Genomic DNA, 13475 nt, shown 5'->3' on the forward strand with positions numbered 1-13475 from the left:
TGCACACCCCGCCAGGCCCGTCCCTCCTGGGGGGACAAACAGCAGCTCCCAGCACCCACCATGACCCCGAGGGGACCCCCGGCCCCTCACCTGCAGCCCCACCCCGCTGAGCTCCCCCGCCATTGGCCAGGCCGGCTCCGGATTCCATCAGCCCCGCGCTGCCAATCACCCTGCGGGGTATTTAAGTGGGGCGGCGCCCCGCGCTCCCAGTCTCACCAGTGCTCCCAGTGCCAGCGGTGCCGGGCGTGGAGGAGGCAGGTAAGGCTGGGCTGGGGCTGGAGGGCTCTGTGCCTTGTCTGGGGGCTTGGGGTGACTGCCCAGAGGCTCTGCAGCCCTGGCCAGGGCAGAGGCTGGGTGGCCCCGGCTCGGTCCCCGCGGGAGCTGTGGCTCAGAGCTCCCTGGTGGCACCTGGTGTGCCGTAGGGCCCTTCCAGCACCCTGGCAGGGCAGGAGCTGGGTGCTTGTCCCTGCTTTTTCTGTGCGTGGGGGGGCTTTGCTCTCTGAGGCCAAAGGTGACATTTTCTGGTGTTGTGATGTGTCTGCCTTGGGTAACGGCTGAGAGGCTTGGGGGTGGAACCAGGTGATCCTTTCCAACCCAGACCGTGGTGGGATTCAGACCATTCCCTAAAGGCTCCTTCCCAGCCCTGAGACCACTCCTTGGTTACTCTGTGGCTCTCCGACCTGCGATAGAGCAGTTTGGGGTTTAAAAGCTGCATCCTGCTTCTTGCTCGCTGCGGATCTCAGCTGGGGGGTCCACAGGAGGTGACTCCCACCAGTCACCTGCACAGCGTTGTGTTTGGGGATGGTGGGGACGAGGTGGATGCTCCAGGAGCAGGTGACCAGCCCCGGCATTCCCTTCCTGTGACAGCGCTGCCAGCCCTGCCCGGGGCTGTTTCTCGTGATCCTTTGGTGGAGGCACGAGAGCTGAGTGACGAGAGAACTCCTGCTCAGGAGCACCCTGTCCCTGCAGGGCTCTGCCAGCCCCCAGAGGGAGCTTTGGCAAACTGGATTAGTGTTTCTCAAGACTAAGGAGGCTTTAAATGTGGTCATGACTACCCCGAGCTGTGGATGGCTGGGAAAGATTTCAGCTTCTGTAGCTGGTTCTGCTGAAAATTCCAGATGGGAATGTGCTGAGCTGCTTGCTCTGCAAGTTACAGCTGCCAGATGAAACCAAGAACTCTGTCCTCATGGAAAGATTGGGAAGCCCTGAGAAGTTGTTTCAGTTAAAACTTCCTCTCCTCTTTCCTAAACTATCTCTGTTCCAGGCAGTTGCTGACCCAGTGGTGGCCATTGGCTGGTGTTTAATTTCTGCTGGAGGTGTGTGGGGGAAGCCCTGCATCCATCAGCAAGGGTGGCTTTGATCTTTGAGGTTTCCTAGTGCTGCTGGTTTATCCAGAAAGGTGAGATGGGCACCTCTGCCAGCCCTCGAAACTACTGTCCTCAGGTCAAAGCTGGGAATCGTTTGATCTTCCTCCTAAAACTAATTCTGTCCTCAAAGCATTTGCAGCCCATTCCCCACAGACACCCCATGACCCAGTTCTGCATTTTTGGGAACCGGGTATCAGTGGCAAATCTCGAAAAGAATGTAAATAGGTGCTTTAAGCACAATTGAATTCCTGGGCCCTGATTAGCCCTCCCTGCTCACATCTAAAGCACTAAATTTAGCTTTGTTTTCCTCAGTGGTCATTAAGGAATTGCCAGTTAGGCCCCTGAACCAGCCATGCTGGCTGTGGCTCAGTTTATCTCCCAAGGTTAAATCCCTTGGAAGGGGGAGAAGCTTCCTGAACATGAAGATGCTACAGGAGCCCACACCAGAGCCTGTTTGTTCTCATGGAGCTGAGCTGCTTCCTGCAGGGAAACCTCCCAGCCAAGGGGAGTGAAGAACCAGTTTTACATGAACTGGTCACTGCCAGTGCGAGAAATCAGGGAGGCAGCCCTTGTTCCTTCACCGACTCCAAATGGGCAATGATCAGGAGTTCAGCTCCTGAAACCAGAAAATCTCTTGACCTTGATGCCAGAAAAGGGCACTGAAGTTTCATTGTTCTGAAACCACCTGTTTCAAGAGCTTTCTCCAGCAGTGACCTAATATTTCAGATGTAGCAATGGTGTGAAGTCATCTGATCATCACTTTCATATGAAGGAAACCACAACCAAAACAAAGTGCTGCTGTTTCTGTTCCTCTGCCTGCTGGGATTTCCACTCCCAACCATCCTGGCTTGGCTGTGGCTTCTCCAAAGGATTCAGAACCACCTGACCCAGAGTTGCCAAGCACTGGGCTTTCCTGCAATCTCTGAAGCAGAGCAAGGGTTGCTCAGCACTTCTGCAGGGAGAGAGAAAAGAAAACCATGCTGTGGAGATCTGCCCACACTGCAAATCTGGGTGTTGCAAAACATGGATTTCTCCTCCACAGTGGAGAACAAACCTTGTTCCAGCATGACTGTGCTGAAGGATTGTCCCTGGCAAGCTGCATCCATAATTAACACGGGATCCCTGTACTTCAGAGGTTGATCCAACCTTACAGCAGTTTTTACATCAGCCAAGAAGTTACTCCTGAATTGTTCTAACCAGAGTCCTCCCCTCTTCCCTTTGCTGCTGTCTCTGTGCTGGCCTTGACACCAAGGCCACCACACTGTCAAACTCCACAGTCTGAGCTTTTTGCACCTGTCCAGAAGTAAAATAACTGAGCAACGGGGTTGTTTGTGATGGTGTTGAAAGAGCTGTGCTTTGCCCCCAAGTCAGCCCTGCAAGGCTCCGAAGAAATAACAAACCTGCCCTGAGGCAGAGCAGGAGGGGCAGCCACTGACAGCAACCCTGTGGACTTTGGGACTCAGATTTCATATTCAGCCTCGCTTCCTTTGCAGCAGCTTTTTACAACTTCTCCCAGCCTGGTGAAGATCCAGTGGTGGTTTTGCTGTGCAGATAAATGGGGAGGGCTCCCAGAGGAGCACTGGCTCCCAGCTTCTCACTGGGGAGGCTGGAGGTGACAACTTGTGTGACACTTTTGCTATAGGCATGGGGCACTTGGCATCCCTGCCCTGCTCAAAGCTCACTGAATTCTGCCTGATTCAGTGGTTATTGCAGCAATATTTGGTGTTTTGCCAAGTCACCTCCTGAGGTATCCCTGGCCAGTGGCAGAGCCCAGTCCAGGGCTCACAAATGCTGGTTTCACTGCTTCTCTCCATCTCTCTGTTCCTGTTTCTCAGCAAAATCAAAACCTTGCATGAGGCAAAGAACACAAGAAACAGGACAATGGGCTCCACCACAACTCAGATGGAAAGGTTTTTGGGAAGAGTCTGCCAGTGAGCCTGGAGCAGTGCGTGGCTTGGAAATCCAGTTTGGGAGGAATTCTGGTTTGAGGGTTTTCCACTGGAAAATGTCATAGCAAATCTAAGAATAGGAGTTAACTGGCAAAGGAGAGAAAAGCAGACTCTGTCCCAAAGAACAAATGTGCTGAAATCCCTGCTGTGCCTGGCTAAGGCTCAGAGTAAAGCTGGGTTTATTACCAATACAGGAGTGACCAGATACCACAGGAGATCTGTGCTGGGGAACCAATACCCGTTTGGATTATTGCAACATTTTATACTTCTTCAATCCCATTGTGTCATGAGAATGTCTCTGAGCCTGGGTTTCACAGGAAGTGAGATTTCCTGCCTTGCTGGTCAGTAGGATGTGAAGGCAAGTCTCCAGGTAGCCATGGAATGCTGCAGCTGGGAATCCTGGCTCACCCTCCAGGGAGAACTCCACAGGATTTTCATGTCCTTCCCAGACTGGCTCTATTGTTATATTTTCTCTCCCCTGCCCAGCTGAGGAGGGGGGTGATGGAGTTGTTTTCGTGGGTACCTGATGTCCTGGCAGGGCCATCCCACCCCACAGAGAAAACACAAGAAAGATAAAATAGTTCTCACCTATTTCTAACCTGACCCTTCCTGGGATCAGCTGAATGTTGGACCCCAGCTTTGTTGCTCTCTGCTTTTCCCCTGTTCTGGCAGGATTTTATTTCTTTGGAGGCAATGAAGTTGTGCTCATGATAATCTTGTTTTTCCTTCCAGCTGCAGCTGAAGTCAGTATGGCCTCAGGAAAGACCCCAACCCCAGACCTGCTGAAGGCTGAGGAGCAGCAGACTGTGGTAGGTGCCAGGGCACCCACAGCAGTTAAATCACCCACTGGCATGTACTGGCAAACCTCTGCCAGCACCCCAAAACCAGGCTGGGGGGACAGATTAGCCCTAGGAAGCTGTGGCCAAATCAAAACCCCCTCAGTACAGAAGGTAATTGTTTTGCTCAAGAGACAACTTCAGGGCTGGCCAAATGATGCAGGTATTTCTGAAACAGGAGCTGTTACAGGTCCTGCTTCCACACCTGCTTTGGTGCTGAAATCGGTGTGACTCAGAATTCACCAGCTCAGAGTTCAGAGTTCTTAACCCTGGTGTGTTGGAGGCCTCTGGATGAGTAGAAGGATGAGGAGATGGATTTGCTGGGACCTTTCTGGACAGACACATGGCTGTGTTCACCCACCAGCTTGGGCTGGGCTCTAATGTCAGGGTTTCTCTTGGGTTTAGAGCGCTGTCAATCGAGTCACCAGCCTGCCCTTGCTCAATTCTGCCTTCAACCTGGTCTCCTCTGCCTACAACCAGACCAAGGAGTCCCACCCCTGCCTCAGTGGTGTGTGCAGCGTGGCCGAGACCGTGGCTGCCGTGGCTGTGGGCAGCGTGGTCGGAGGGGCACAGCCCATCCTGAGCCAGCTCGAGCCACAGAGTAAGTGCAGGGCTGGGGGACCCTGGGGACAGGAGGGAGGGGAGGTTCAGGTGCCTGTCAGGTGATGCCACCTCCCACAGCACCTTCTCCTCTGCACTGGGCGTCCCACCCAGCAGCTCCTGGACACTGGACTGCCTGGGAATGAAACTGTTTGCAGCAGAAGCAGAGTTTAATTTCTTGAGGTTACTGAATAGTAACTCCCTGCTCACTGGCTCTCACTGCAAGTTCTGACCATCCCAGGGAGGAGCTGTGTCAGTCTGGAACAGAGCTCAGTCTGGCTTATCCCAACGCTTTTCAACCCTTTAAACCCAATTTCCTACCCACCTAGGGCAGGTGCTACAGTGCAATTGGATTAAAGTCTGCTGTTAGAAAGGTGGGAAGGCAAAATGGAGACTATTTGAACCTGCTGAATTTTAGGGTTTGTTCACTTTTAACAAGATGCCCACACACATCCCGCCCTAGAATGGGGATTTATTTTTCTGGGCTTTGTTTTCATGAGTCTATCCTGAACTGGCCATTGTAGGGTCAAAAACCCATCCCCAAATGTAAGAACAAACAGGTGCCTGTTGTCTCTTCCAGTTGCTCTTGTGAATGAATATGCCTGTAAAGGTCTGGATCAGCTGGAGGAGAACTTGCCCTTCCTGCAGCAGCCAGCAGACAAGGTAAGGAAAGGCTTTTCCTGGGGAAGCCATGGCTTGGTGGAACTGCTATGGGTACAGAAGAATATGAGGAAATAAATAAAGCTCAGCAGCAGGGAAAGCTAGAGAGGTGCTCTCAGCATGCAGGAGTGAACATGTCCATGTCAGTACAGATGTGCTCACCTTCCTGGCCATCCCACACACTGCAAGCACAACTAACCCAAGTGGAAAAGCTTTGTCAGGGAGGGAAAACATATTTTGGAACAACAACCAAAAAATCTTTCTCTGCCTCTCCCTGGTGCAGGTGATCTCAGACACCAAGCAGCTGGTGGCCACCAAAGTGACATCTGCTATGGATGCTGCCTGCGAGGCCAAGGAAGCAGTGGCTGACAAAGTCACTGAAGCTGTGGACCTCACTAAAAACGTTGTTGGGGACAGTGTCAAGCTGACCAGGTCTGTGGTCACTTCCACTGTCAGCAGTGCTGTGGAGGCTGCCCAGGGTGCCAAGGAGCTGGTGACCAGCAAGGTGACAGAGGCTGTGGATGTCACCAAGCACATGGTGGAGGACAGTGTTGACAGGACCAAGTCTGCAGTTGCTTCTACAATTGTCAATGCAGTGGAGGCTGCCCAGGGGGCCAAGGAGCTGGTGACCAGCAAGGTGACAGAGGCTGTAGACCTCAGTAAGCACCTTGTGGAGGACAGTGTTGACAGGACCAAGTCTGCTGTGACTTCCACCATCACTGCAGCTGTGGGGGCTGCCCAGGGAGCTAAGGAGCTGGTGACCAACAAGGTGACAGATGCTGTGGACAAGGTCACCAAAGTCGTGGATGTCACCAAGCACATGGTGGAGGACAGTGTTGACCTGACCAAGTCTACAGTTGCTTCCACGATTGTCAGTGCTGTGGAGGCTGCTCAAGGGGCCAAGGAGCTGGTGACAGACAAGGTGACCAAGGCAGTGGACCTCAGTAAACACATGGTAGAAGACAGTGTTGACCTGACCAAGTCTGCAGTTGCCTCTACAATTGTCAATGCTGTGGAAGCTGCCCAGGGTGCCAAGGAGCTGGTGACCAACAAGGTGACAGAGGCTGTGGATGTCACCAAGCACACGGTGGAGGACAGCATTGACAGGACCAAGTCTGCTGTTGTTTCCACCATCAGTGCAGCTGTGGGGGCTGCCCAGGGGGCCAAGGACCTGGTGGCCAACAAGGTGACCGAGGCAGTGGACCTGACCAAAGGGGCTGTTCAAGACAGCGTTGAGAAGACCAAATCTGTGGTCACCTCTACGGTCAGTACAGCTCTGGATGCTGCCTACGGCACCATCACCAGCAAGATCAACACAGCCCTGGAGCAGGGCAGGGAGGTTCTCCAGGAGGGCGTGGAGATGACCAACTCAGTGGTGACCAACAGCATAAGCAAAGCCAAGGCAGTGAGCCAGGCAGTGGCTGGAGGTGTGGAATCTGTCCTGGGAATGTCAGAAGATCTGGTGGATCATTACCTCCCAATGACCGAGGAAGAGCTAGGTAAGAAACTATGTACCTGGCGCTTGTAGATGCAAGTCCTTTCCCATGTGAGCAGAGAGCACCTGACACAGCAAGACTCAGCTTCTGAAGCAGACAGGTGCTCTTAATTTGTCACCAAGTTGCTGGCTGTCAACACCAAATTGCCACATGGCATGGGACAGAGTTCAAGCATTTGCTGGCTGGTCCTTGTCCACCAGCCTCAAAGTAAATAAATATATGGGTTCATGCTTCAACCTCTCCATCAAGTCTGCTTACCTGAAGATTGAGCAGGGACTAACCTGCCTTTAGCACATGAGCAACTACAAACCTCCTGCTCCCACACAAGCTTCAGCCTTCATGTTTTCCAATGGGTGATCCCACCCCTCCGAGCTGGCAGTGAGCCTGGCTGCACTGTGTTCTTGTTTCCTCCAGGTAAACTGGCCACCACGGTGCAGGGCTTTGGCGTGGCCTCCGTGGAGGAGCAGAAGAGGCAGAGGAGTTACTTTGTGCGCCTGGGCTCGCTGTCGGGCCGGGTGCGGCACCGAGCCTACCAGCACTCCCTGGCCAAGCTGCAGGGCTTCAGGCACCGCACCCAGGACCCCCTGTCACGGCTGCAGCTGGCAATAAAACTGGTACCAACATGCTTTGCCCTCCTTCCTCCTGTCTGTAGCCTTTCCTGCCCTGCTATCCAGCTGGAAGCTCTTCCTCCATCCCCCACCAGCTCCGTGCCACCTTGGATCCTTCCCTGGCAGGGAAGAGCTTGTGCCTCTCTGTGCGTGCTTGCAGTACAACCTTTCCTCTCATTTTTCCCATCAGATTGAATCTGTGAAACAGGAGGTCGGCCAGAAGCTGCTGGAGGGGCAGCAGAAGCTCCATCAGCTGTGGGTGGACTGGAGCCTGACGCAGCCCAAAGGAAACCAAGTCAGAACGGCGTGCCAGGCAGAGGTACCCGGCAGTGCACGGAGCAGCCCCGCGGGGCCGGGCCCTCCCGAGCCGGCCCTGAGCTCTTCTCTCCCGGCAGGTGGAGCCGCGCACTCTGGCCATGCTGAGGATCCTCACCCAGCAGCTGCAGCCCGCCTACCACCGCCTCAAGCTCAGCATCCACGGCCTCCCCAGCAGCATCCAGGAAGCAGTGTCTCGGGCCGCTCGACACATCCACAAGCTCCACAGCTCTTTCTCCAGGGCCGGGTCCTTCCAGGACCTCTCCAGAACCACCCTGGCCCGCAGCCAGGACCGCGTGGCAGAGGCCCGTAGGTCCCTGGATGTCCTCTTTGAGTATGTCACTCACAACACCCCTCTGAATTGGATTGTGGGGCCCTTCAGGGCCATGGCCAAGGTGGCACAGGACAGCAGAAGGCACAAGAAGGAAGAGATGAGGAGTGATAGAAAATTACCCAAGTTGGAAAAGGCTCCGCTATCACAGGAGGTGAAAAAGGCACCTGAAGAGCCAAAGGGAACCAACAGGCTCTCAGAAAAATGGTATGAAGTGCTAGAGAAGCTGGAGGAGAAGGCAGGGAAGGACACAGAGGTGGCCCTGGCTGCAAAGGAGATAAAAACCAGTGCAGCAAAGGAAGATCTCTGATAAATCCCAGCTCTTCTGGCCAAGGCTACTTGGCTAGAACAGCACTGGATCTTCTAATTGTGTGCCCACTTGTGCCATGAGTGCCTCTGCTGTCTGAATTTAGAGTCAGATGTAGTTGTAAGGAGGTCTGATAACCAAGGTGGGGAGATTCTGAATCTTGATTTACTGTTTTTAAATCCAACTGCTGTGCTGAAAGGGGAGATGGGACCTGCACTGCAGCTTTTTAACTCAGCCCAGCTGTAGCTGTGAGTGCCTAAGTCCTGCTGAGACAAGTTGTGGGAGAGAAGTGATCTCAATTTATTTTTAATGCTGGATTTGTTTTTAATTTGCCCAAGCTGTGGAACTCTTGAGAAGATGCTATGCTTGACTTTGATACCATCTCCCACCTTCTCCACATTTAAAAATACAGGTTCAGACACAACTTCCTTTGTGCCTGTTGTACTTCTGGGGAGGCTCGGCCCTGCAGCACATCTGGCACAGCTGGGGGCAAGGAGCTGCTTCTCAAGAAGAGATTTCTCTTCATGGATCAGCCAAACTCTTCTTCCTTCATGGAGAAGCACTCAGCAGTGTGTGGTTTTCTTTAATCATCTTTCTAATTTCTGTGAATGACTTCAGGGATTATCTGTGAGTAACTCCATGTGTGAAACACTTCACAGCCATTAAATGAGGCAGCTTTTCCCAGGAGTTACTCTGCCATGGGATTAGGATATCCTGTTATTAAAATAGGGGGGATTTTAATCCAGGTGCTGGTTCTTTCCCAGAAAATGCTACTTTGTAATAATTTCTAATGTAACTTATTCTGGTAACTGTTCCTGGCATTGTCCGTGTGCCAGGGCGGGTGAGCAGACACTGGAATAAAGCGTGACCTGTGTTCAAAAACCATGTGGGTTTGTGTGTACCTAAAGCTGCAGCGTTGTGTTCTCCCCTTACCTGAGCTGTGCTGAAGCTTTGCCTTTACCAAATCTTGTCCCTGGCCAGCTTGTCTGCCTTTAGCAGGTCCCATGCTTTCTTAAGCAGAAAAACACCTTAATCCTTTTGTCTCCCTGACTTCTGTACTGCCGAGGCTCAGGTGCGTCTATCCATACCCCACTGTTCCTCCTCACCCCTGGATCCTGGCCTTTGCATTGCTCGTCCGTATTCCAGCACTGCCCGCAGGGGAAGGTCGGTCCCTGCCTGTCCCCAGCGCTCTGTGTCACCTCCGGCTGCCCATGCGGGGGACAGCGGAAGGTGCGGGTGGCTCACCCGGCCAGGGCCCTCGTGCCCGAGCAGTTCCCGAGCCCGGGCTGTGCCCGCCCGGTGCCCTCCCGATGCCCGGTTCCTGCTCCGCCCCGCTCTGCCCCGCCCGCGCTCATCGGCCCGCGCTGCTTCCGCCTGTCCCGGGCCCCGGCCGCAGGTAGGCTGCTCCCCTCCTTCCCTCCATTCCCGGCTGCTCCCCTCCTTCCCTCCATTCCCGGCTGCTCCCCTCCTTCCCTCCATTCCCGGCTGCTCCCCTCCTTCCCCTCCCGCCTGACCCCTTCTTCCTCCCCGGGGCACGGGGCTCGCCCCGAGCGCTGCCCCGGCTCCAACTTCCTGCAGCCCGGCCGTGCCACTCCCGTGCCCATCGGGGGACACAGGGCAGGGCTGGCCCGGCCCCGGGAGGGCAATTGGGCAATTGCAGGCTTTTCATGAGACAGGAAAACAAAACTGAAATTGGGAAGTTTCTCTCTAGCTGAGAGTTATTTCGGGGCGTTTGCTGGGGTTGCCTTTAAATAGGGAAATGTTCTGCAGCGGGCTCAGGCAGCGCCTGGAGCAGTGTCCCAGCGGGACCCACTCCTCCCCTCCAGACACTCCTGTTGTTTAATTAAAATCCCATCAGAGGCCTGGGGTGAGTGCAGGGGCTCAGGGATCACCTGTGGATGGGGATATAAAGTCTCCCAATGAAAGGACGTGGAGCTGCTGGGACAGAGCCCAGAGGAGGCCATGGAGCTGCTCCAAGGGCTGGAGCCAGGCTGGGAGAGCTGGGGGTGCTCAGCTGGAGAAGGCTCCAGGGAGAGCTCAGAGGGACTGGGGACAAGGCCTGGAGGGACAGGACACAGGGAATGGCTCCCACTGCCAGAGGGCAGGGTTAGGTGGGATATTGGGAAGGAATTCTTTCCTGTGAATCTTCCCTGATAACACAGGTTATCGGCTGGAAAGGGTTTCCTCTACACCCGTTTCATTCCTCGACTGCCATCACAAGGAGTCTGCAAGACCCCTGGAACCAGCTGCCTGAAGGAGACATTGGATTTACCTAAATATAGCATTATTTCATCAATTATCTTAAACCGGTTGTAATTAATGTGAAACGAATGCAAAGAATGTGCTCTCTTTGGTTAATCACAGAGTTGGAATAATGCACAGAGCACTGGCACAGCTGCAGGCACCGAACAGATGCAAAAACATTCGGGAGGTGTGAGAGAGAAGCTGTCAGCTCCAGAGCATCCCCCAGTGCCCACAGCACCCCTCTGAACGCTGTCCTCTGTTCTCCTCACAGACTGCCAGCGCTGAGAGGCCCCAGCTCCCAGCAGAGTCCCTGGGCACCGGAGGTTTGTGCGGTACAAGGAGCGTCAGCGGGGCACCCCCAGCCCCACAGGCTGCCAACCCTCTGCCATAAGATGCTTTTCCCATCCCTGCTCCAGTCCGTGCTCTGGGCCAGCAGCTGCTGAGATGGCACAGAGCGTTGAGCTGCAGCCCAGCTTCGAGGACGTGTTCAACATCCTGTCCCAGACCCCAGCAGAGAAACTGCTGAGCCTCAAACTCAAACTGAAGTACCTGATACCTGGGCCCTGCAGCAAGTTACTGCAAGCCATGGTCCTGCTCACTCTGGGGCAAGAAACGGATGCAAGAATTTGTCTGGATGCCTTGAGGGACAACCGGGCAGCCCAGTACATCCAGCAGATCAAACTGGGCCCTGCAGGAGCGCAGGAAGATGGGGAGGATTTGCAGCCTCCCCAGCTGGATGCAGGGGCTGTGGCACTGCTGGCACAGGTGTACACAGTGCTGGCACAGGAACAGCTGTGCAGTCCTGAGGCCAGGGACAAAGCCTGCCACGCCAGCAAGGACACTCAGCGGGGGACACTGGACAACATCCCTGCCAAGGAACAGGACAAAGAGCGCTCTGCAGCCAGCGGGGGCTCAGGGGACAGCTTTGGGACACTGAGATCCCATGAGGACGCAGGATTTCCCCACATAGCCAGCTCCCACTGCATGCTGAGGAGCTCACCAGTGGAGATCAGAGGCAGCTCAGACCTTTCAGGCCCACGGACCCTGTGCTCTGTGGGGAGCTCCTCCCTGTCCAGCTGTTTGGAGATCAGTGCATCACCAACAGTTGCTTTTCACACCCAGCCCTCCGTCTCCGAGTGTGTCCCCTGGCCCAGCCGTGCTGCACACCCCAATGGGGACACAGAGAGCCACGGCCCACAGGAATCCAGCTGGGCCAGCACACCCAGCTCTGCCCCCGGGCAGGGCACAGCTGCTCAAGAGCCCCAGCCAGAGAAGGTTCTGCAGGTCAGTCCCTGTCACCCCACCCATCTCCCCATTCCTGAGACACCGCTGCCCTCGGAGCCTGCCCAAAGCAGTGACGTGTCCAGCACAGTGACAGAGCCTCACACACCAAGGGAAAAGCAGGGTGAAAAGCAGGATGAAAAGCAATTACCTGCTGATGCCCCTGACTCAAGGGCTGCAGTGGATACTGCCCCTGCCCTCGTGTCCATACAGGACTCCTACATTCCAGGAGGCATTTCCTGTAACTCTGATTCTACTTCAACCTGTTCCCTTCCTCCTCCTACTTATTCCTTCTCCTCAACTCTTCCTCCTCTTCAGGAATCTCCCTTCAAACTATCATATCCCCCTCCCCTGCGTTCATCCCCCTCTCCAGCCAGGCCTCCTGCTCCCCCAGCCATGGATCCAGCAGAGCCAGATGGTGCCGAGTTCTTCACGTTTGTTGTCCTGCACGCCAGTGAAGATGAGCTTGTGGCCCACCAGGTCAAGCACCTGCTGGAGAGCATGGGGGTGTCCCCCGGTGCCACACTCAGTGAGGATTTCTTCATCGCCGGGCGCAGCCACATGATTTGCTTCCAGGAGGCCATGGAAAACTCCGCCTTCATCATCCTCCTGCTGACCAAGAACTTTCCCTGCAACCTGTGCCTGTACCAGGCAGACACTGCTCTGATGCAGTCCATCCTGGACCCCTCCAAGCGAGACTCAGTCATCCCATTTCTACCCAAGGCAAACGCCCTGGAGTGCAGCCAGATCCCCTGGATGCTCAATGTGCTCGTCACCCTGAAAGAGAGCTCTCCTCTCTTCCCCAGGAATGTGCAGAAGACCTTTAACCCCAAGAAGATCAGCGAGAAGAAAGCCATGTGGGAGCAGCTGCAGAGAAGGAAGCTCCAGGAACGCTGGCAACAGCACCAAGCCCAGCAGAACCTGGCTGCCCTGAGCCTGGGCTCCCCTCCCTGGGTGCCTCCAGCAGCAGCACGGCCGTGGCCACCAGGGCCATCAGCCCAAGCCTGGTGTCCCCCTGCCCCCATGGACCCCCCTCCTGCTCAGAGGGGTCCTCCCCCTTCCCAAGCACAGCTGCCCCCAGGCCACTACAACTTCACAGCGGGCCAGGCAGGGATGCCACCCCTCATCATCCACAACGCCCGCATGGTTCAGATCGGGAACCACAACGTGATGCAGGTGGAAACTGCCCCACCTGGGCCAGGGCACAGCCAGGACCAACCCAGGAACAACCTCTGACCCGGGGCAGCCAAGTCAGAGGCAAAATTCATTTCAAATCCTGGATTACAGTGATTCTCCTGGGACTGGGACTATTACTCCATGCATCAAGAGTGCCATTTTCCTGAAGCACAAAAGAAAATTCTTCAATTTTTGTCAGAAAAAAAAGATGTAGTGATCTCTTGAAAATGTTTTTCCCTGTGCTTATTTCAAGTAACTGAGAAAATTATTTTCCTGATTGTCTGGAACTACTTGAAGATTTTATA

At 54.7% G+C, this 13475-nt stretch overlaps 2 protein-coding genes across 2 annotated transcripts; both read left to right on the plus strand.

Annotated features, from left to right (window-relative positions):
- The first annotated feature begins 4065 nt into the window (after positions 1 to 4065).
- LOC136567121 (perilipin-3-like) lies at positions 4066 to 10998 on the plus strand. The gene is made up of 11 exons (XM_066566629.1): positions 4066 to 4125; positions 4558 to 4753; positions 5333 to 5415; positions 5696 to 5797; positions 6572 to 6697; positions 6815 to 6911; positions 7323 to 7522; positions 7707 to 7835; positions 7912 to 8418; positions 9694 to 9865; positions 10985 to 10998. Exons 1-11 carry the CDS (start codon positions 4066 to 4068, stop codon positions 10996 to 10998), a joined length of 1686 nt encoding a protein of 561 aa, XP_066422726.1.
- A 62-nt stretch (positions 10999 to 11060) lies between these two features.
- On the plus strand, positions 11061 to 13475 carry TICAM1 (TIR domain containing adaptor molecule 1). The gene has a single exon (XM_066566428.1). The coding sequence runs from the start codon at positions 11158 to 11160 to the stop codon at positions 13228 to 13230; it is 2073 nt and encodes a 690-aa protein (XP_066422525.1). The 5' UTR covers positions 11061 to 11157; the 3' UTR covers positions 13231 to 13475.

Source organism: Molothrus aeneus, chromosome 27 (genome assembly GCF_037042795.1).
Source record: "Molothrus aeneus isolate 106 chromosome 27, BPBGC_Maene_1.0, whole genome shotgun sequence".
NCBI classification, from domain to species: Eukaryota; Metazoa; Chordata; class Aves; order Passeriformes; family Icteridae; genus Molothrus; species Molothrus aeneus.

Excerpts from the sequence above, each read along its gene's own strand:
- TICAM1 (XM_066566428.1), top strand. The coding sequence starts at position 11,158 with ATGGCACAGAGCGTTGAGCTGCAGCCCAGCTTCGAGGACGTGTTCAAC.
- LOC136567121 (XM_066566629.1), top strand. The coding sequence starts at position 4,066 with ATGGCCTCAGGAAAGACCCCAACCCCAGACCTGCTGAAGGCTGAGGAG. Across the intron at positions 5,416-5,695 it reads TGCAGCAGCCAGCAGACAAG|GTGATCTCAGACACCAAGCA; the intron begins GTAAGGAAAGGC and ends TCCCTGGTGCAG. Across the intron at positions 6,698-6,814 it reads TCAGTACAGCTCTGGATGCT|GCAGTGAGCCAGGCAGTGGC; the intron begins GCCTACGGCACC and ends AGCAAAGCCAAG.